The sequence below is a fragment of the Populus alba genome, chromosome 8 (assembly GCF_005239225.2).
Source record: "Populus alba chromosome 8, ASM523922v2, whole genome shotgun sequence".
Taxonomy (NCBI): Eukaryota; Viridiplantae; Streptophyta; class Magnoliopsida; order Malpighiales; family Salicaceae; genus Populus; species Populus alba.
The window spans coordinates 11,452,741-11,475,868 of record NC_133291.1 but is presented as its reverse complement, the minus strand read 5'-3'; the positions used below and the strand labels follow the sequence as shown (position 1 = coordinate 11,475,868).

General features: G+C 34.6%; 1 protein-coding gene across 3 annotated transcripts; it reads left to right on the top strand.

Moving 5' to 3' along the window:
- Positions 1–16,831: 16,831 nt before the first annotated feature.
- On the top strand, positions 16,832–20,383 carry LOC118056944 (protein WVD2-like 3). Of its 3 annotated transcripts, none has more exons than XM_035069396.2 (7): positions 16,832–16,987; positions 18,042–18,614; positions 18,880–18,962; positions 19,084–19,177; positions 19,321–19,392; positions 19,544–19,654; positions 19,863–20,383. In XM_035069396.2, the coding sequence occupies exons 2-7, from the start codon at positions 18,048–18,050 to the stop codon at positions 20,154–20,156; spliced, it is 1,221 nt and encodes a 406-aa protein (XP_034925287.1). In that variant the 5' UTR covers positions 16,832–16,987; positions 18,042–18,047; the 3' UTR covers positions 20,157–20,383. The 3 variants fall into 3 exon arrangements, with proteins under 3 accessions (XP_034925287.1, XP_034925279.1, XP_034925292.1); XM_035069388.2 differs by having other exon boundaries at positions 16,840–16,987; positions 17,856–18,614; XM_035069401.2 differs by having other exon boundaries at positions 16,894–16,987; positions 17,852–18,614.
- Positions 20,384–23,128: the final 2,745 nt, after the last annotated feature.

Here is a 23,128-nt window from a genome sequence, read left to right as displayed (position 1 = left end):
AACGATTGCTTGCTTAATAATAGGACTGAAGGTTTTAAAGTATCAATGTCTTCTTGCTAAGTAAAACCTCTAGCAACTAGGCACACCTTATACCTCTCAACGCTTCCATTCATATGGTGTTTTATCATGTACACCCACCAACTACCAACAAAATTCATCAAAGGATGGAAAAGAACCAAAAATCAGGTGTTGTTAGATCACAAGGCCTGAATTTCCTCGCGCATGGCACCATGCCAAGCCTCATACCTATCAACATTAGAAAATACAGTGGGTTCATAGGTAGGAGAAGACATTACTGATAGAACAAAGTAGTAGATATGGTTGCAACACTGTTAGAAGGATGATTTTTGGCAGCCAAGGATGAAGAACCATGGGATGATGATGAGCGGTAGAACAAGAGGGAGAAGAACTTGAACCAGTAAACTGTTGGAGAGGATAAGAAGAGAGATCAACAAAGAGTTATAGATCGGCTGGAGAACTTGTTGCAGGGTCAGAGTTCACAGCAATAGAGATAGGAGAACCTACGGCATAACCAATCTTCTTTACAATAACAAACCTAAAAACCTACAATTATGAAGGATGAGAACTTGTTCCTGCATAATGATCATTAGAAAAACAAACAGATGGTGATCGAGGGGTAGAGCTGGGTGGTGATGAGGTGGTGGTAGACATGGTTGGCGAGTGATGGGTCTAGTTGGGTTCGGCAAGTGCTCGAGCAAAGCTGCTGATATTGTGGGGTGGTGGGGTGAAAATTTAGGGAAGAATTTAAGGTTGGCAAGTGTGTAAGTTGTGAGGAGGTGACTAGTTGTTATGCTATCTATTCAGAATTTGCAAAAGAAAACATATCTTCATGAAAACAAACATGACGGGAAACATAAATGTTGTAACCCATTTTTTGGGTCCCCATAATTGAAATAAAATAAATAGCCGAAGGAGGTTAGAAAAATAACAGGAGGCAGAAGCGCTCAGCAAATGGTCAGAAAAATCGGTCAAGGAGGTTAAAAAATACAAAGATGGATTTTTGACAATATATTCTTGAAGGATGAGAGCCTTGTTGAGAAGGAAAATTTGAATTTTTGGAGGAGAAAAGCCCAAATTTGGATGTTTATGGACTTAATTGGATTTTTATTTGAATTTATAGAGGATTTGATTGCAAGAAAAATCGATTTTTAAGTCAATTTGGGCTTTAATTAGAAGAAATTTAAGTTCTGAGGCCAAAATATATTTTTTAGGAATTTATTGGGTCAAATCAGGGGCTTAATTGCATAAATATTGAAGTTTAATGGCCAATTAGGGGTTTAATTGTGAAAATCCGAAACCAGGGACCAATTTGGAAAAAGCGGGTAAATATAGGGGGCTGTTTTGAATTGATTCAGGGGCGTAATTGAAGAAATTGGAAGTTTATTGATCAATTGAGGGCTTAATTGCATAAATCAGAGGCCAAGGACCAAGGTGAAAAACGCGGCCAACTATGGGGGCGAGGACCGAAATTGGCAGGGACTCAATTGAAATGAACAAAGATGATTGAGGGCTAAATTCAAAATTGGGTGCGTTCTGGCGCCATTTTTAAATGAAACGGCGCGTTTTCTCCGAAACGACGCCGTTTCATACATAAAAAAAAAAAAAAAAGAAAGACCGAACGGTGCCGTTTTGAACGGCACTGTTCCCCTTTCTTCTTCCTCCCCGAACGTGTAGCAGCATGGACGAAACCTTTGTTTAATCAGTCGGTGCCCCTCTCTCCTCGCGTGCGCTGACATATCAAGCCCATGCACCTCGGACGACGCGAAGCCAGGAGGGCCACGCCATGATCGACCACGCTCACCGACCAGCCGACCGGCGCTGCCCCCCACGTTGCCCAGCTCAACCCACCTTGTTCTGCTCCCCACGCTGCCCATGCAGCCCCGCTCCTTTGCCCGCCTATAAAAGAAGGGGAAAGATGTGAAGCACGAAAAAAAAAAAAGGAGAAGAAAAGACCCGAGACCAAGAGAGGGAAAGAAACTGAAGGAGAGAGAAACCGTTGAACTAAAGGAATAAATACTCAAAACTCAAAGAAACAGAACCAGCAGGGGGGGAAGATTACAGAAACCGTGGGAGAGCTTAGAGAAAACCAAGACCGAGCACGACCCGAGAAGTCACCGGACCGTTGAGCACCGTCGTTTGGAGCCACCAACCTCCGCTGCAGCACCAGCAACACGGACGTTCGACCACCACCCAAGCCATCACAGCCAGCTGCCACTATCTTCATAGTTGACAACAGCACAGTTGGGAGTAGCAGGAGAAAGGGAAACAGAGAAAAAGCAGCGCCAAAACAGCAAGGAAGAGGAAGAGGAGCCGCAGCAACGCCACCGCCAAACCAGCCACTGCCAGAACCACCGTGAGCCCTCATTGGTTTCCTCTCCACCGCCACCAGCATCACTGTGAGTGTTCGGCATCGTCTTCGCTCCTTTCGGTTCCACGTCCAGGTAAGCGTTTTGCGTCTCTGTGAAGGTGATTTCCTTTAGCATTTTCACTGTGCAAGTGAATTATAATTCACTTGAACAGTGAAATGCAAATGTTACTGTTCAAGTGAATTATAATTCACTTGAACAGTACCATATGTTACTATGTGTGTCTTCTTTTGCATGTTACTGTGCGTGGTTTTCGTTTTGCATTTTTTACTGTTCAAAGTGAATTTTAATTCACTTGAAAAATACCATTTGTATATGATATTAAGGATGCACGCGTGAGCTTCCACCCAGGACACTGGCTTGGGCCAGTGACCTGGTTAGGCCTGCTGGGTCAAGCCCAGCCATATGGGCCGAACGGGCCCAACTTAAAAACTTTTTTTTATTAAAAATAAAAATTCTTCAAAAAAAAAAAATATTTTGAAAAATATGTGATTTCCACAATTTTGTTACTGTATTTTGATCAATACTGGTTTGTATTTTTATACTGTAAAGATACAAATCCGGTATTAAAATACCTGGTTTTCGTCAAAACATCAAAGATTTTCGAAATAAAAAATGTTTTTGCTTTCAAAAAAATTTCCAAAAGTCCTTAAAAATATTGTTGATTTTTCCTGCATTTTGTTATTAGGGTGGAATAATATTGGTTTGTATTTTTATACCGTAAGAATACAAACCCAGTATTAAAATACCCGATTTTTGTTAAAACATATAAAAAATAATATTTTCCAAAAAAATGTTTTTTTGTTTTAAAATACGGCCTAGTCTCTCCAATATATATATATATAAATATTATAACCTCATATTTTCACACAACAAAGGAAATTTTCAAAACAATATATGTATTAGCATGCATTTTGGCTTTGATAACCAGTTTATTTAAGCCATGAGAACTAGGCCAATATTTCAAAAATTCTAAAAATCTTTTTGTTTTCCTTTTAATTGGGATTACGAATTTATATGTAAAACGTATTCCTAAATATTTTTTTGGTATAGACGTTTGAACGATTAGGATTTTACCCGATAAGATAAAAGACCTTCTTACTGAGGAGGATTTTTCTTGAACCATAGACAGACCAACGACTAGAAGTACAATAACACCTTAGTTTTTATCAGACAATCAAACAATGCAGCTTACCTTAGGTAAGGCGTATTTGGGGTGCTGATACCTTCCCTTTACGCAACCAGTCCCCGTACCCGATCTCTGAGACCAGTTAGGGTTCCTAGTGACCAAAATACTAGGTGGCGACTCCCATTCCATTTTTCACCGATCAAAGACAATATTTTCTTGTCTCCCCATATTTACCAAATAGATATAGATAGATTTACATTGTAGATAAGAAAATGGAACAACCATATATTTTTTCGCCGCACACGTGCGACAATAAATACATTGAGACACTAAATCAAGACAATGATAATCAAGGTGAGAGGAACTATTTCATAAGAACACACATGAAGATGAACAAAAATTCAACTTATGAGCATGATATGGACGTAAAAAAAGAAAGCAAAGACACCCAAAAATACACAAAAAAGCACAATCAGGAATATGATGAAACATATACTCAAACATAGATTTATTATGGAGGACAAGAAAAGGTATATGATTGATAAGATATATTGATGATTCAAAAGTATAGTTCCAAAATTATAGCGAAGCACTACATTGTCTTAGGAGGGTAAGGCCAGTTTCGACAATATGTCGATGATGACGCTTAACAGTGCCATTGTGCTCATGTGTATGAGGACAAATTAACCTGTGATGAATACCAATAATCTGAAAGAAGCTTTGTAACTTACGATATTCATCACCATAATCAATTTAAACAAATTTAATTTTGCATGAAAACTAATGCTCAACAAGTATTTGAAAGCAATTAAATGTAGAAAACACATCGGATTTGGCAACAAGGAGATAATACCATATATGTTTTGTATATTCGTCTATAAAGATAACAAAGTAATGAAAATCATCAAAAGAAAATATGGGAGCACGACCCCGAACATCACTAAATATTAAATCAAGTGGGACAGTAGTTTTGTGACCCGAAGGTCTTAATGACAGACGCGATGACGTATGATAACCCAATCAATGATGCCACAGATCCGCAATCGTAGAGACATAAGAAGACCAATAAGCTTAAGGGATGAACGTGGCAGGAGACTTAGATAAAACATAATGACCATCATTACTCTGACTAGAAAAGAGCACTTCATTGGTGATGAGATCCTTGACATAAAACACGGATGCATGAAATTCAAAATAAACATGGTTGTCACGATAAAATTTCTAAACATAAAGCAATGGTTTGGTAATATAAGGCACATGAAGAATATTAAATAGTTTAACAGTGTGTTTTGGGAAACGTAACATGGTATGCCTAATATGGGATATTGCAAGGCCTTTACCGTTACCAACATACAAATAATCATTACCAAGATATGGTGCAAAATTGGTCAGAGTTGCAAGATCGGTTCGCACCGGTGTCCAGGAACTAAGTAGGGGCAGAAACATTACCAACAACAAGATAGGCAGAGGGTTACCAGCCACTACCGCGAAACTAGGCACATTAAGGGGTTGTGTAGCTGAAAGAGAAGCACAACTGACACTTGACGGTCTGCTCAAAAGACAGATGAGAGGACCACTGTTCAGACCCAGAAGGTTGTCTGTTCTGCTACCAGTTGCTTTGCCTCCAATAAATAGGAGCAGAGGAATAGAATTTGTAGATTTCACGCCTATGTTGGTGGATGTTACGGTTGTTTTCATGACGTTAGTTGTCACGAGAACAACCCCTATTACGGCTGAAATTGGGGTCGTGCTGATATTGGGCAAGATGAGCAAAAGGCGACATTGATAGCGTGGGCAACAAAGGTGGCTGAGGTAGTAGAGGTGAGTTTGCGTCTATGGATTGAAGGGAGGTCTTATGTTGAAACTTATAGGTAAGGAGATGGCTATGAAGGTCGATATATGACAACAATTCTGTATTGGTTACGAGGCTGGTTACCAAGTCTTTGAACTCATCTTGAATGCTATGAAACACATAGAGATTGAAGTCTTTAAGGGAGATAAGCCGGTCAACAGCAGCTAATTCATCAAATAATGATTTTGCTTGCTGCATGTATATAGTAACCGAAGCATTACCTTGCCAAAGATCTTGAAAGGACCCATGGAGTTGCACAATGTGAGAATTAGACGGGGATGCAAAAGCTTTCTCAAGAGTGCGCCAAACACAATAAAAAATATGACAATCTACCACAAGATGCAATACATTCATGGAAAGAGAATAGAGTAACACATTCAGAATAATTGTTAATAAACATGTTTTATTATTGATTTAATATTCGAGTAGGATATAATCATAAACTCATTGTTTCTTTGTAGAGTTTATTTATTCCTTGTTATATAGTTAGACACTGCTAGAATAGATGCTAGTGATGTTTTTCATGACAATTTTAATTACTTTTTATATATACATATGTATCTCTTCATAAAGGAGATTCAGTATGCGCTGTAAACATTTAAAGAACTTGAGATTGAGAAGAACGCAAGAGGTGTAATGGAGCAATATGTGATGAACTAGCCAGGAGTATTGTTGATGATAAAGCACTGTTGTGACCCATTTTTGGGTCCCCACATAAAAAATAATAAAATACAAAAAAATACATTATATAAAAATATAATAGTGAAAAAATGCCAGAGCGCCCTAAAAACATTCAAAAATTGATTGAGGATGTTCAAAAATCAAAAATTAATTTTTGACAGTATATCATTGACTGATGAGAGCCCCGATGATAAAGAAAATTCAATTTGAGGAAGAAAAATGCAAAATTAGAAGTTTATGGACTCAATTAAATTTTATTGAAGGTTTAATTGAATTTATGGAGTTTTTAATTGCAAGAAAAATTGATTTTGGAGTTAATTTCGGCTTTAATTGCAAGAAATTGAAGTTCTGGGGTCAAATTATAATTTTTGGAAGTTAATTTGGTCAAATCAGGGGCTTAATTGCATAAATATTGAAGTTTGATGGACAATTAAGGACTTAATTGAAGAAATCTGAGACCAAGGACTAAATTGTAAAACGCGCGCAAATGGAGGGTCGAAATTTGAATCTGATGCTTTTGGCGCTTTTTCCTTTTAAATGAAACGGCGCGTTTTGACCAAAACGGCGCCGTTTCATTAACTGTTGCAAAAAAAAAACAAAAAAAAAAAACAGAAGCCCAAAATGGTGCCGTTTTGACGGCACTGTAGGTCTTCTTCTTCCCCTGGACGCGCGAGGCAGGGGAAGAAGAAGATTTTTCTTCTCCCTTTTCGCCTAACTTCTTTCCCCGTTTTTGCGCAATAAGACGCCCACCATTCGGCGCCCACTTGCCTCCTTTTTCTCCACTGATCGATAGTGGAGGGGGTGGCCAACAGTGGCCGCCCCACCGTGACGTCCTTCCCCTGTTTTTGCCTATAAAAACAGGGGAAGCAGACCGAAGAAAGGAGAGGAGAAGAGAGGGAGAGAAGGGGAGGATTTTAACGACAGAAAGAGAGAGAGAGGCGAGAGAAACAGAACGAAAAAACAGAAAAAAAAAAAAAGAAGAAGAAAGAGATGCGACAGAGGAGAGAACAAGAAAAAAAAAACAGAGAGAAAGAGAGAAGGAGGACCGCCGCTGGAACCACCGCGACAGCAGCACCGCCTCCGCCAGAACCGCCTCGACGCCACCCCGGGTACCCTCCTGCTCCCCGATCATTTTCTTCTCCTGCTGCCCCGCCTTGCACTTGCATGCAGAACGTGAATAATTCACGTTCTGCTGCAAAATGCAGCGTGGGCTGGTTACTGTGCTGATGCACAGTAACCAGCCCATTTGGGCTTGGGCTGGGCCGTTCAGCCCAGCCCATGTAAATGGGCCTGGTCGGCCCAGCCCATGCATTTGGGCCAGGTCCGACCCATATAATTTTTATTTTAATTATTTTTTTTGTTTTTTTATTTTTATTTTTTGTTATATATTTATTTTCCAGCACATTTCTTTTATCAATGTTTATTTAATATCAGTCTGTTTTTTATATCACAATAACATAACTCCGGTATTCGAATACCCGGTTTTCGTCCAACGGTACTGTTCACACGGCACTATTTACGGTACTGTTCACACATGCATAAAAAAAACAAAAATATTTGTTTCAGCATTTTATAATTTTTCCGCGTAGTTTTTATGTCATTTTGATTAATATCGGACAATATTTTTATACAAATCCAGTATTAAAATACCCGGTTTTTTCATCAAAAAACTTCCAAAAATACAAAAAAACAATTAAAAAGAAAATATTTTTGTGCATACGGCCAAGTGTCTCAAAGCTAAAAAATCATATTGTATTTTTCATACAAAAAAAAAAAAAAAAACAATGTTTTAGCATGCATTTTGGCTTTAATAACCAGTTTATTAAAGTCAAGAGAATATTGGCCAAAATTTCAAAAATAACAAAAATTTTATTTTGTTTGTCTCTTAGTATTCGGGGTATGACATTACACGTAATGCATATTCCGGATATTTAATTTCTTTTTTTACGGACACTCGAACCTGGTGTATGACATTACATGTAATGCGTATTCCAAACAATTACAAACCATAACACGACTTTAGATTTTATCAGACAAAACAATGCAACTTACCTTAGGTAGGGCGTAGTTGGGGTGCTAATACCTTCCCTGTACGCAACCAGTCTCTGTACCCCATCTTTGAGACCAGTTAGGGTTCCTAGTAACCAGAATACTAGGTGGCGACTCCCAGTCCATATTTTCACTTGTAGAAACAAGAATTCCTTGTCTCTCCCTCTTTGCCAGGAATAAATATTCCGATTTTTCCTTGAGGGTGGACGATCGCCGCGCCGCCGCACACGTGCGACAAGCACAATGGATCATCTGCACATTAAATGTAGCTTACCCTCCTGAGGTCGGATTAGAAATTGCTCCAAGTATGGAACATACGTTAACTAGGAAAATTAAGGCACATGAGTTCCAAAATAAACACACAATTTTAGAATATGAAGAAGTGTCCCCTTTGGAACTGGTAATGCCGCATACAGGTAAAATTAAGTATTTTCCATGGTCGGCCTTTTCGTTTTCTTCCCTTCTCTTTTTTTTTTGCAGTAGTATATATAATTTTTAAAACCGTTGCAGTAATTTTTTGTTAATGAAACTTGGATATTATCTAAAATAAAAAATTTAACCTATTAAATAAAGTTTAATAAGTTATTTTATATTATTCTTTGATAATCATTTAATAGTACATACTACATGTTTTAACAAAATAGAACGTCATTATTGTGTGTGTATACACACACATACTTATTTAATTTAAAATTAATTTTATTTATATTGGAATCCAGCAGGGAACAATTTATCTGGGATAGCATCCTTACCTTTCTTAAGTAGGAATAATAATTTAATTTAAATTTGATGAATGTATATTTAAACTGATTTTATTGCATGAGTGTTTTTTTCTAATATCTATTGTTTTAGGTAGGATATAAATATTTGAAATTCTAAATTTAAATATTGACAATGAATAGAATATAAATATTATTAAACTCCATTTAAAACTTATATATTTTTATTTTTTTTAATTCACTACATGGCCATTTTGCAAGGCTAATTCGCGCGATCAAAGTCAAATACCGTTTTCCACGGCTAGCATGCACCGGCTACCAGGACCAGGTTTTTCCGGTCTTCGGACCTGGATGATCGCCTCATGGATCTCGTGGCATTGATTCAAGCACCGCCTTTTTATCTCTTCAGCATAAGCAATCTCACTCACCCGTCTTCATCTGCAAGCTTTTGGATACGATGAATACTAATTGCTGGGCTACTTTTTCTTCTTTTTTTCTTTTTTTTCTTAATTCAAGGTCTTCTTACGATGGTCTGTCTTCATCTGCAAACTTTTGGATGCGAAGAATTGGTTATCTGTTTACTTTTTTTTTCCCCTCACATGAATTGAAAATACAGCTTGTTATTCAAGGCTCCGTGTGATTTCAGTTTTGAGACCAAATTAATATTTCAAACTTCAACCCACGTACAAGTCATTTGTAAGAATCTAAGCATTTTTCACGCAAGTCAATTGACCAATATTCACCGGTTGATCGAGCGAGCACAATTACTAGCTCGTAGAAATTGTTAGAAAGGAAAGCATGTTTTATAATGGAGACAGATGAAGTGATTGTAGGAAGAGAGTTTTTTTCTTTCTTTCTTTCTATCTTACTAATAATCATCTAATAAGAAATATTATAGGCACACTAGTGATCTCTCGATATTAGACTTGAACCGCTATTCATATATCATACATAAACTACATTAAATATATAGGAATTATCACATTCAAAACACACACAGTAAACTTTCTAAAAAGAAAAACCACATACTCGTAGTTACTTTAAAAACCTATTTGTTTTTGTGCTTTAAAATTAAATATTTTTAATTTTTGCTTCAAATTATTTTAATGTACTGATATTAAAAATAAATTTAAAAAATAAAAATATTATTTTCAAAGTATTTTCAAAAAGAAAAACACTTTGAAAAGCAATTGTTACCATAATACCAAACAGACCATATAAAAAAATCAATTAAATCACTTAAAAATATTAGTTTTTTTTTTTAAATAAAAATCAAGAACTTCATTAAAATCTCTTATAGCCAGCTGTGTAAAGAAAGAAAGAAGAACAAAATCAAAGTATTACTTTACAAAACAAAGCAGGACTAAACAAAACATTTCACTGTAAAACTATAACATAAACTAAACTTTCAAATTAATAAAAACTATAACCATGCAACTAAATTTGTTCGGTCCTTGATTTTAAATTTAATTAATTCAGTTTTTAATTGGCTTTTTAAATTTTAATTCTTTCAAAATTACCCCTGAAAAAATCAATTAACCCCCTATAGAATCATCATCTATTCACTTTGGTCATTGGACTTTGATTTCTTGCAATTTTGACCCAAATTAGCCTTAGACTTTGATGTTTCTTCAATTAAACCCTTGATTGTATTAATTAATTAAATCAAAGTTTATTTAAATCCCTCAATTTTTCAATTCTTCTAATTTTTGACTAAATTGACTCCTGAATTTATAAATTCATCCTTATTAATCCTAAAACTTTTAATTTATGTTGTCTTGATCCAATTTTCAAATTAATTTTTCATTTATCTTTTTTTTAATACATATTTTTCTGGAAATTCAAAAATTGAATTATAACAATAATCAGGCTACATATTATTGAAGAAAAATTCATTTCTAGTTAGCCAAGGGGACGATGAGATTGAAAAGAACAACATAAATCATACTTGGAGCTTTCCATAATCAAGATATTCTGATTAATGCAGCCCAACCAATTATATGGGCTGAACCCATCTTGATTGGGCCGATGTCAGCCCAGATCTTTGGGAGTCATAATCTTTTAATGCAGCATGTAGCATGCTTCAAGCCTATTTCCCTCCATGTTCAAGTTTTACCACTGCTATTTGCATGTCACCATCCATATATTGAGGCGCAATCAGATCCTGTTGTCGGAAAACCCTCTCATGGCTTCATAGATGAGCACGTAGATCTTATATAGCCATAAAATATCCTTCTGGTGACGTTCACGCATAATGCCAATCAAACAAGCTAATACATTTGGTTTTGCATGATACAGCCATAAACCTGCAGGTTTATCCTTGTACTTTGCTTTGCAGCTCTTGTTAAATAGCCTCTTAGCTTTCCAAATAGATTACTCCTTGTACTTTGCTCTATATTTCCGGGCTTGACTGTGGCCCGCGGGACATTTTGAATATTATCCCATGCCCATGTTTCATCTCTGAAATACGTGATGTAAACCATCTATTTGAATCAACGACAATGGAGATTGCAGCATTCATGAGATGGAAAGGAAGTAAAGTAATATAGCTTCTATTCTAAATTCCATGAAATTTGAACTAATTCCATAGAAAGTGTGTCAACCTCCATTACATATATATCGTGGCGCACAGGCGCTGCAATATGATCTGTTATCTCCCAAACGAAATTTACTCCCATGTTTTCTTTTCTTATGAAAGATTTTACCCCCATTACCCATGCTTTTTTCCCAGCAAACATACTTAAGCAGTAGTTTACATTCAAAATAAGCATTTCAAATATTAGATTATGTTCTTATTTCGTGGACGCCATAAAATTTCTCTAATAAATTCAGAGGTCGGCTTTCATTCTTTTCCACGATGGACAAATAGCTTAGGTTCTTGGAATAGTTTTAAGAAGGCCTGCTGATTATAATTCTCTGGTTGAAGCATGTATAAATTAAGACTCTGTCTCTATGAAACCTCCTATGATCTGGACTGAATCCAGTGGAGTGATTTCCCTCGTATTTGGTTAGCTAAGCTAAGAGAAGAGCGAAGAAGATACTAGAGAAATGGAGAGAACGAAGGGAGAGGAGGGAGGAGGAGGAGGAGTATCCACAGCTGGATTAATTCTTGTTCTCATTCATTATGTCCATGTCCACTCTGTGACAACTGATAGCAAATATTGGCAGTAGCAGAATAACTGAATCCTGACTCGGCATTCTTCTCAGCGCAGGTAGCTACACATTTTATTGAAACGGTGCGTATAAGTAAAGGAAAAGGGATGGGCTGATACGGTGCGTTCCACTCGGCAACGGTCATGTTTTCATGCTGGCAATCCTCCTTAACCAAGTTCACCTGCAACGCTGGTCTGTCTCGTTTCTACAAATTTTATACGAATTTTCTTTCATGCTCTACGTTTAGCAATTTAATGCATATGGACTCGGTAAAAAGAAGAAGAGAGACGGGAGAAAATTTTACTTGTAGATCGATCATGGCAGGTACAATCTAGGAAGTGTGGGAACCACTTGATGATCAGATCATTCACTTGGAATTCAAGATTAATGGCATGATGGAGGGGTATATATGTATGTGGGGTCCAATACGTGATCATTATTCTTCTAAAATATATGCCTTAAAATGCCACCCTTCCTTTTACTCCACTCACGGTCTCTCCAAACCCGTGGAAAAGCACAGCCTCACGGCTCACGGGCTCCCCCCTGTCTTTTCCCATGATTGCCTCATGATCTTTGTTTCCTATGACTGCCTTTACGCGTCTCACTTACTTCGAGCCTGCAGAAGAGTTCGTTCGGAGCTCGGACTCCATTTGGCTCTACAAAATGGTTAATTATAATAAAATTCGCTTCTTGCTTTGGAGCATTTCAACTTTAAGAAAATGAATATCAAAATAATATTATATTTGTTAAACTTATTAAGATCAAATACAAAAAGAAGACTAGAATTCTGAATAATCTGTATATTATGAATGCATGGTCAAAACCTAAATACAAATAAAATATATATAAGTTAAACTGAAAGTATTAAATTACTATATAAATATTATTTAAGAGTATTTTTATAATTGTGATCAATTCAGTCCGTAGAAACCACAAGGTTAATTTCGTTTGATCCCTCTCACGAAGCTAAAAAGCTCGTTCGTGGAATTAAATGGCAGCCAATTATCCTATACGGGTGGGTGATGTTTGCCACCAACATGGTTTTGAGCTTTCAGTAGTGAAAAAAGACTAAACTAGTTGCCTGGACAGCGATGGTGAAGGCCTAGCTACCTGCTAAAGGTCTAAGGTAGATGTGGAAGCAACAACGCCAATCAATCACCTGTCTGTCTTTCTTGCTTGCTAAGGACACCGAATTATGTTTAATAAAATGGGTACAGGGATAGTTTGTTTCTGAATTTTATTTTTGTTTTTTAAAAAAATTAAATTTTTTTTAAATTAATTTTTTTAATGATTTCATATTACTTTAATATGATAATGTTAAAAATAGTTTTTAAAAATTAAAAAATATATATTTTTTAATATATTTCTAAACCAAAATTACTTTTAAAAACAATCTTAAATATTTTAAATTAGCTTAAATTAAAATTAAAGAAGTGTGTATTAAATTAAATGGAGGATGTCGGGGCTTTATCAAAAGGGTTAAGCAGGAATAATCAAGGACGGGGCCATTGCAATTATCTGGATGGAACGTCTTCTCTTCTATATATTGCTTTTTGGTTAAGATAAGAACATCTTCTTGAAAATATTACAGTGCCAAAGCCAAACATTCCAAATGATTTTGCCAATTTCCGTAAAAAAAAAAAAAAAAAAATTATCTTTAGGACGTTTAGATAAATATGAAATTTTCTATTTGCATGAACAGATTTATGATGCGATTTCCAAGTGGGCTCCTTGTTTCCCGTCTCACTATTTCAAGTGAAAACAACACCTGCGCAACTACGTTGTTTCTCTCAAACTCTCTTCATTATTGTCAGTGGTAGTTTTAAAATATTAAACACCGAGAAAATTAAATGGATTCATCTTTTTTCTTTTTTTCATAGTAATATCATTAAGATTTAGCTAATGCCATTGAAAAAATAGCATGAATTGATCTAAAGCTAAGCCGATTGTATGATCATTTGTCCTTGTTTTTTAATGTAGATCTCCGGACCAGCTTATATACACTCGATTAATCAAACAAGACCTAAAATTAATGATTATGTAAATTTTCACTGATCTTAATGTTCATAAAATTTAAATTAATGATTTTTATAAAATAATTTTAAAACCTAACCAGTTAAATTATACTTCATGATTGTTATTCGTCCATTCTTAAATCAGATTCTAAGTGAGTAGGCTATTTTTGAAAAGAGTAATATGCTTACAAAGCTGCTTTCAGTAAAGTGATGCTCTGTTGTTTTTAAAATAATAGAAGGGACTCATGGTTTGTACTCGGTGATGGAGAGGATAGGAGAGATTCTCGTCTAAACGAAAGGGTTATTCTCTGTGAAAACCCTAGGTTGTTGTTTAAAAGAGAGAAAAGACAAAGCCATCTGCCAACGGGGTTAGCAATTCCTATCTGGACTTCGCCTTTGCAACGAAGATGATAACCTAGTTTATATATAACTATGGTTCGGTTGGTATTCTTCTACAAGATTTGTTCTAAAAATCAAATAACAGGTGATAAGCTTCTCCATAGATTTCTCGGAGCGATGGGGCCCTGCTGCCTTCCATGCATGGAGTAGTTAAATCGCCCTTCGTCGTCTCCTCCTTGTTCACAGAAAAAATAAATGCTAGGAGCGTCAGCATTGAATAAATTAAGATTGATCCAATCCTTGTAAGGTGATTAATTCTCTTTGTTGACCAGCTCCAATGAGAAATAAAAGATGAAGACGTGTGTATGAGATTGAGGATGGTAGGTGTGATAGATATATTCCATGCAATAGCCAGCTAGATAATCAATGGACATAAGAGCAACGAGCTAGCCATTAACTATTTCTTGAACGAGAATATTTGTCACCTGTTGTAGCGTTCTTGCTGACAAAAGGGACCTGGCACCGTCCTATACAATAGCTGAATATATAATCAATTTCGATACAGATAATTATCTGTTTTCAATCTAATATCTAGATAAATTTAATTTCCGCATGCCAGAAATGATAATATATGTAGATAGACATGTACAATTGATCTCTTGTGAAAATAACTTAAAACATATATGTGTGTGGAGGATCGAGAAATAAAATCAGTGATGCATTAATGAAAATATCAAAGAAAAGAACCAAAAGCAAGCATCATTTTCCAAAGAGAAAATCATATTTTAAGGCTATAGACAGGCTTCATTCACCTAGCCTCGCACACTGTAGACTATAACCTGCTCAGGAGTGTTAAAAATAAGAAACTTTTAATAGAATGTATGATTATAATCAATCAATTAAAATGTATATATAGTAATAAAACCAAAGAATTATGAAAATAAATTGCAATATTTAATTTTATTATTCAAAATATTTAATTTTATTATTGGATGTGGCAATTGATTTTGTTTTTATAATCCGTGATTGTATTAATTGGATTAGAATCCAAAGTATATTAACCTCAATAGACCAAGGGTATTCAAACTAATAATAACTAAGAAAATAATTTTATGGGACAATATTTAACTCTATAAATAAAAAAAATCAAGTTAAATTTTACTCAAGTTTATAATATGCAAAATGCAGCATAAACAAAGAAATGCCATAAAAAGCATAATATAAAAAAAATGGTTTATATATATATATATATAAAGAATAGTAAATTATAGGATTAGAGTTTAAATCACTTAATCAATAGTTTTCTTATTGGCAAAAAATTAAAAAGGGTTAATAAAAGAAATTTCCAATAAGAGATGTATCTAATAATAGAAAGAAAATGACAAAAATAAGAAGGGTTAACAAAAGAAAGGAAGGGTTCATTTGTTTAGGTTTAGCTTTTGTGTTTGCAGTGTAAAAAATACAATTAGGTGTTTGGTAACGTACAAAACTGCGTTTTATATTGTGAAACCCATCAAAACATTAAGTTTGAAACACAGTTTTTTTTAAAGTAATTTTTACATGTTTTTTTTAACTGAATTTCATAAAACTCTGTTTGTTTTTGCATTTTAAAAGTATTTTTAAAAAAATTTAATTTAATTTTTTTTTTATTTAAATTTTTTTTTTTGTATTTTTAGATCATTTTGATGTGCTGATATCAAAAATAATTTTAAAAAAATAAAAAAAATATTTTTGATGCATTTTTAAATAAAAAACACTTTTAAAAAGCAACCATAATCAAACATTTTTATACATGTTTTTTCTTGTACGTAAACCTTAACCATAATTTTTACCAAATACATATCTAAATCCAACTAATAACAGCTAACCATATTTTTTAAAAAATTTATTTTTTAAAAATTATAATTTTTAAAACTACAATCATAAAAATTATCTAAGAAACAAACACTAAAGATAAGAAGAAACTAATGGTCAGCAAGTAGCAATTGAGAAGAAAACTGTCCGCTAATAAGGCAAAAAAATATTAAGAAAACTTAAAATAGAAAGATCGATTGCTTTAATACTATATTAAAAACGAGAGACTTTATTAATAGAATATACAGATATTCCATTTAATATATATATATAACACAGCCAAAAAATTAAAGAAATAAATTGCAATTTTTAATCATTTAAAATCATTAATTTTGTCTTTTAGATGTGGCTTGATTTTCTCTATAATTAAATGATGAGCACGTCCTTCAAATAGTAAAAATAGAAGTTACTGTGTGGATAGTGTCATTTGACTCATTTCAAAAAACATTTACCTAAGCGGTTTAAAAAGTTGTAAATTGGCAAAAGTTTTGGAGTAAATCCCTGAAATAGACAAACTAAAAGTAGGGATATTGAAATATAAGAAAGTAAAAGATAGAAATCCTAAAATTGCAGTTCACTCAAATTTCAAAATTCAAACTGGGAAAAGCAAGTAACGGCGTGTAATGACAGAGCGAACACCGACCAGAGGCGCTTAAAGACAAAAAAGACTATAAAAGAAACCAGTAACAGAAAACACAGCTCCATAAGGCAAACAGAACGCGAAGGACAAAAGCCAAAAAAAAAAAAACCACAAACACAAACCTTGGTTAGTTTTCAATATTGTTCCTCGACAGATCGGGCTAAAAAATGTGAGTTCTTTACGAATTTGACACCCTCTGATTCAATTTCTCACTCTGGATCTGTTTCTCATCCTACATTGCATGCATGGAATGTAATGTGGGTTTGATTTCATCAATGCATTTTGCTTTTACGATCCTTTCGGTGTCGTTTTGCTTGCTTCTTATCTTCTCTTCGACTTAGCTATGATTTTCTTCTCGGATACCTACTGGAAAATATAGTTTTCTTTTTAAGTTTGCAAAATAAATCTGGTTCTATGTATGTTTGATTGCTGAGAAAATGCAGCACAGGAAACTGACAGAAAATTGAAGCTTTATTTTTCTAAGTACAGCGGAGTTCTTCCTAGAGAGTGGAAATTATTGTGTTTCTTTGAGATTTATAGGATGCTTATTGTTTAATAAGAGTCTCCTTGTTTTCTTTTCCCAAATAGGTTGTATTGTATGATTTCAAGCTCAAAGAATGAGTGCTGTTTTTGCCGCTGTGTGTATCATTTTCCAGTATGAGATGATTTGTTGTTAAACTCTTCTTGAAAAACGAATAAAGTTATTTCCTTTTTGAATGAAATAATTTGCTCAGATGAAATAATACAGATTGGATTTATTTTTTTATTTGGTTCTCTCTTTTGCTTGAATGGAAAATGGGACTCTTTTCTATTTCTGGTTTCTGTGTTTTTTTGGGTCTGTCTACTTGGGTTTATTGTCATAATTACGAATTGGGCATACCTATTTTGTTAACTTCCTATTCTCTGGTGCTCATTAATTTATGTGCCTCTGTTATTCTTGTTGTCAAGGAATTTGATTGTGTGTGTTTGCTGCTTCTTTTTCTTAAATAATTTGCATAAATTTGCATGCTTGTTAAAGCTACCATGGATTAAGGCAGGTAAAGGGATGGCTAGAGAGATGAAATTGTTTAGCTTCAGATGGTTGGTGGTCTTTTAACAGTGGCTTTGTAAGAATTTCTAAAATAAAAGGGGGCAACTGAGGGGGATGGAGTAAAGGTTCTCCTGTGACACAGATATGCAACATGGTATGATTATTAATGTGATTCTTGTATGTCTTGATCCAGTGAAATATGGGTATAGAAGTTACTGACATCTGCATGGACAAGGAGCCAGACTGTGTCATCGTATATTCAAATGGTGTCTCCCATGATCAAACTCATGAAACTGTTCCTCATGATCATGGTGTTCTGGAGTCTTACGAACCTATCAATGGGGTTCCTGAGCTCCATAGTTCAGAGGAGAGTACTGAAGCAAAGGAATATGAGGTGAAGGAATGTACCACTGAAGTCTCAGTTGAGGTTACCGAACTTTCCCATGCTGAAAAAAACAAGGAAGGGCAGCATGTTGTATGCTCAAATTTTGAGGATGGCTTAAAAGTGAAAAAGGTTAAAGCAGTAAACAGAAAATCAAAGGATATTGGTCAACCAAAATCATCTATAAAGCGTGTATCAAAACCTGCTTCTGCTGCCATTGCTCAAACAAAACACACTGTTCCTCAGCCATTTGCCCTAGCAACTGAAAAGCGTGCTTCATCAGGAATTCGTCCTTCTGGGCCTGAACCTGATATCACCAATGGTGTGAACAAATCATTCAAGGCAAACAATGTATTACGTCAAAACCCTACGAAGCAGAACCAGGTATGGTGGCTGGCCGTAAAATTGTTAGTAATTATTAATTTAGCCTTCTAAGGAAGCTCATGTAGCAGAATCAACCGCTTACTGCATAGCTTTCAAAGTAGATATGTTTTTTTTCTCAAAAAAATAAAAAAGAAGAAGAACAAGATATTTTTCAGAATGCAGTGGTGAACTTCAGATATATTAGAAAATCATGTCTTAATATAATTAAGGGATCGGAAAACTGTACTCCTAGTTGATACTGGAATTCTTGTTTGCTTAACTGCAGCCACTTTCAGTGTCAAGGGAGCCATTGCAACCAAATAATAAGAAGCATCCAGATGAGGAAGATAATTGTTCTGTCACTTCCTCGTATCCTCTTTCTAGCAGATTAAGTTGGAACTAGATTCTTTTGTTCATTTCTTAAACTTTTGTCACCTCTGTTGCTTGATTTCTCCTTTTGAAATTGATTTCATTCCTTGACGCTGCATAGTACCACAGCATCTGCACGGCCTATTATGTCCAAGGCAACTGCCGTAGCAGCCCCTGTATTTAGATGCACTGAACGGGCTGAAAAGCGGAAGGAGGTGCTGCCTTGATCTCTTTGTATCATTCAGAGTTGAAGTTCTGTTTTGTTGTTTTCGTTTTTTTTTTCAATGCAAGTTTTTGGGATGGAAACATACCTGAAGGCCAAGACTCATAACAGTTTTATTATGTTTAAATCTTTTAGTTCTACTCAAAGTTGGAGGAAAAATATCAAGCATTGGAGGCCGAGAAAACCCAAAGTGAAGCAAGGACCAAGGTAAAGTACTTAAAGCAGCTTGATAGCAAAGGGTAGTTAGGAGTGACTCAGTCTATCTCGCGTGTCAAGTTTAGTGGTTGACATTACATTGTCAAAGCAAATGATTCTGAAATGTTTCTTGATTTGTCTTTTCAACGTGACAAATTTCAAGGAAGAGAAGGAGGCAGCCATCAAGCAACTAAGGAAGAGTTTGACGTTTAAGGCTAACCCAATGCCAAGTTTCTACCATGAAGGGCCACCACCTAAGGTTGAACTAAAAAAGGTAGTGCATATAGATACCCCCCCCCCCACCTGCTGTTCTAGTAAAGATTTATCGAACAGGTTTCTGGGATGTTATTTTTTTAATTTTAAATCATCAGAGTATGTAGCAGTGACTGATGACTGAAGATCATATACAGATGCAAGTTTCCCAGGATAAAAAGTTTATTATGATTTATATCTTGACAAATGTGCCTTCATCTGAATGTCAGCTGCCACCAACACGTGCAAAATCACCAAAGTTGGGCCGAAGGAAGAGCTGCAATAATAGAGTGAACTCATCTCAGCCAGACAAAGTGAAAAGAGATTTCAATGATGAAGAAAAACAAAGTCAGGATAGTTCCAGAGAAGATACCAGCATCCCTGTTTCTCAGCATGGTGTCCTGAAAGACCATGCCATTAGCAAATTTGAAGTTGAAACCCAGCAAGCAGAAGAGAAAGATGAGTCAAGTCCACCCGATGAGGTTAATGGGCAGAGTTATGCAGGCATTGACGTCCAGCCTTAATATTGTGGTGAGCTCTTAATTCTTAATTTGTAAGAGACAAAAGGTGCCAATTCTCTTTCTGCGACTGCTTGAAGCATGTGAATGTTGTTCCCCTTTAAGTTGCAAAGACTTGTTGCAATGTTTATGTAATTTATGAAGTGTAAATTTTCTGTAACTTATAATATCTATGCAAAGCATTCCCGTTTTGCACTCTTGTTGAGTAATCTTTTTTCCTGACGGAGCACATACTTCGCTTTCTTTCTTTCTGTTTGAAGCACATGGTTAGGAAAATATGAAACAAGATGCTGTTCTTCCAGTTTTTGATCCTGTTTTACTCCAGCTAGCTGTTTCTTAAATCTTTGTGTAGTACTCTGATAAAAGGGTCGTTGAAAAGGGAACAGTTGACGTTGTAACATTCGGTAGAACAACAGAAAATTTGGAAAACTGTTCTTGGTGGATACTGATTTTCGAATCAAGAAAATCTAAGAAGATTGGTCAATATGCCAGATGATGCGAATGACGTATTGTTGCATCGGCATGACCCGCAATTGAGAGAGGGAGGGGGTAAAGTTGAGGAAGGAAATGCTGTGCTGTGCTGTGCTAAACACAAGCATGCTTAGATACTGTTTGTACTGTGTTTTTAAAAAATTTTAATTTTTTTTTATTAAAATTTAATATGACCTGTATATTTTGGATTGTTTTAATATGTTAATATTAAAATTAATTTTTAAAAATTACAAAAATTATTAACATGAATTTTAATATAAAAAATTATTTGAAAAGAAACTACTATCACATTTGCGAACGGATTATAGTAAATAAAAAGAAGATACCTGAAGGGCACTTGGGTGTTTTCGGTTAATCAAGCAAGAATTATAAACACAAGCATGCCCCATTGGTAGTGGGAGAATTCATCAATTTATACTTGCACTCTCAAGCCTGTCTCATCTAATCCTGAACTCCTCATCCAATCTTCCCCTAAAATCTTCGAAAAAAACTGCTTAAAAATCAACAGATGGGAAGCCAACATGTGGGATATAGACGGGCTTCTGGCTTTCCATGCACAATTTCATATGCATCGAATTCCGACAAATGTACTTGAACAGAACAGAAGGCCGTGTTGGAGATCTCACTGGAATTTAGGAACACAATGGATAAGATTACAATATCCAAACAAAGCCCATGATTCGATGAGGACACTGCCAGAAAACATCCTCCGAGTCCAACTGCCCAGCAGCCTCTCTTTATAGAATAGTCGTGATGCAGATACCTCGCTGTCAAACTAGAGGTGGACATGGGACCTCAACGTGACGCTATTCTACTTCTCCTTTTACTATTATTTTTATTAGTTTGTAAGTTTTAGGATTTACTAGTATTTAAACTGAGTTTTGTCAGGATAATTATTTCTAGCAAAAAAATAAATATAAAGGCTTTTTTAATGTGTTATTTTACAAAAAAAGAAATCCAAATTATAAACCGAAAAAGGCTCAATAAATAAATGAAAATATTAACATGTATAATCAAATTATTCGCATTCCAGGATTTTAGAAGACTTATCAGGCGTGCCTTAAAAGGCATGACGTCTTGGCGAGTGCAATCGGGTTGTCATGCTATGGAATACGTCTACACTCTCAATTTATCAAATTTCGTTTATACATAGACAAAACTGAACGTGGGCTCGGGCTACGTTAAGAGTCCCTTTTTTTTTTATAAAAAAAATAATATTTAGATGTAGTAATTTTTTAAAAAATAAAAAAATCTCAACAACTCGGATTATAACCTAAATAATTTGATTTTATTTTAATTTATAATAAATAAATAGGCAACAATAATAAACAAACAAAAATTACCTATATAAGCAAAGATAATAATTTGAGAAAATAAATTATTTTTCAAGAGCAAAAAAAAAAACGTAATTTAATTTCTAATCAATTATATATGGAAGAACAAAATTAAGTAAAAAATAGATAGAAAAAAGGGCTAAAGTCAACCCAAGTTTACGTAATAAACATGTAACCTGAACCATAAAAGTTGAGTCAAGTTAGATTAATCCATCAAACCCGTGTCTCAAGTCCTAAGATCGGGATAACCCGATAGAAAATAAATTGAAGAAAACCACAAAACCTTTAAAAAAAATATCAAATGATGAAATCAAAAAATAAAATAAGCTAGAAAAAAATATGTCAACCTCATAAACTCTCCAAACCCGTGACTTAGGTCATTAGACTATAAACACTATACATGGAAAAACTATAAAGCTCAATCTCCAACAAATCAAATGTTGAAGAATAAAATCAAGAAAAAAAGATCTTTTGCACAAAAGGATCTAAAAAAATAGTAATTAAACAAATAAAAATAAAAAATAAATTAAAGAAAAACTATAAATTTTTTATTAAAAGGTGAAATTAAAAATATAAATAATTTTAGCAAAAGAACAAGAAAAGTCAAAAGAATGAGAATCAAATAAGAAAAAAAAATAATATATCATAAATATGAAGTAAATGATGAAATTGAAAATTAATAAAACATTTACAAAAGAGCCAAGAAAAAAATAAAAACAAAAAAAATAAGGACCAAATTAAAAAAAATAATAATACATGAAAAATTGAGATTGAATGATGAAATTAGAAAAAAAATACAAAAAAATCAAGAACAAAAATTAAAAATCAAAAGAATAAAGGCTAGAGTTGAAATACCAATAATAAAAAGGACTAAGCTATACTTTTTTAGGAGAAAGAGAAACTAAAAATAATAAAAAAGCCTTACTAACAACAAATCACCTCATCACCACTGACTTGCGCTACATTAACAAGAAGAGAATGCAACGGTGTTTTTCAATGACATGGCAAAAGGATATTTTTGATTGCCAAGAGACCTTGCATATGCCTTTTAAAGTGAGCGAATACAATCCATGTGCCAACAATTTTTTTTATTTAAATAATATTTAATTAACATAGAAAAAACAATAGCCACAGTGAAACCGGTAATAACAA

Bases quoted from the DNA above. Each gene is read 5' to 3' on its own strand.
- LOC118056944 (XM_035069396.2), top strand. From the start codon at position 18,048: ATGGGTATAGAAGTTACTGACATCTGCATGGACAAGGAGCCAGACTGT. The intron at 18,963-19,083 runs GTATCCTCTTTC...GACGCTGCATAG, and splicing joins AATTGTTCTGTCACTTCCTC to TACCACAGCATCTGCACGGC. The intron at 19,655-19,862 runs GTAGTGCATATA...TCTGAATGTCAG, and splicing joins CTAAGGTTGAACTAAAAAAG to CTGCCACCAACACGTGCAAA.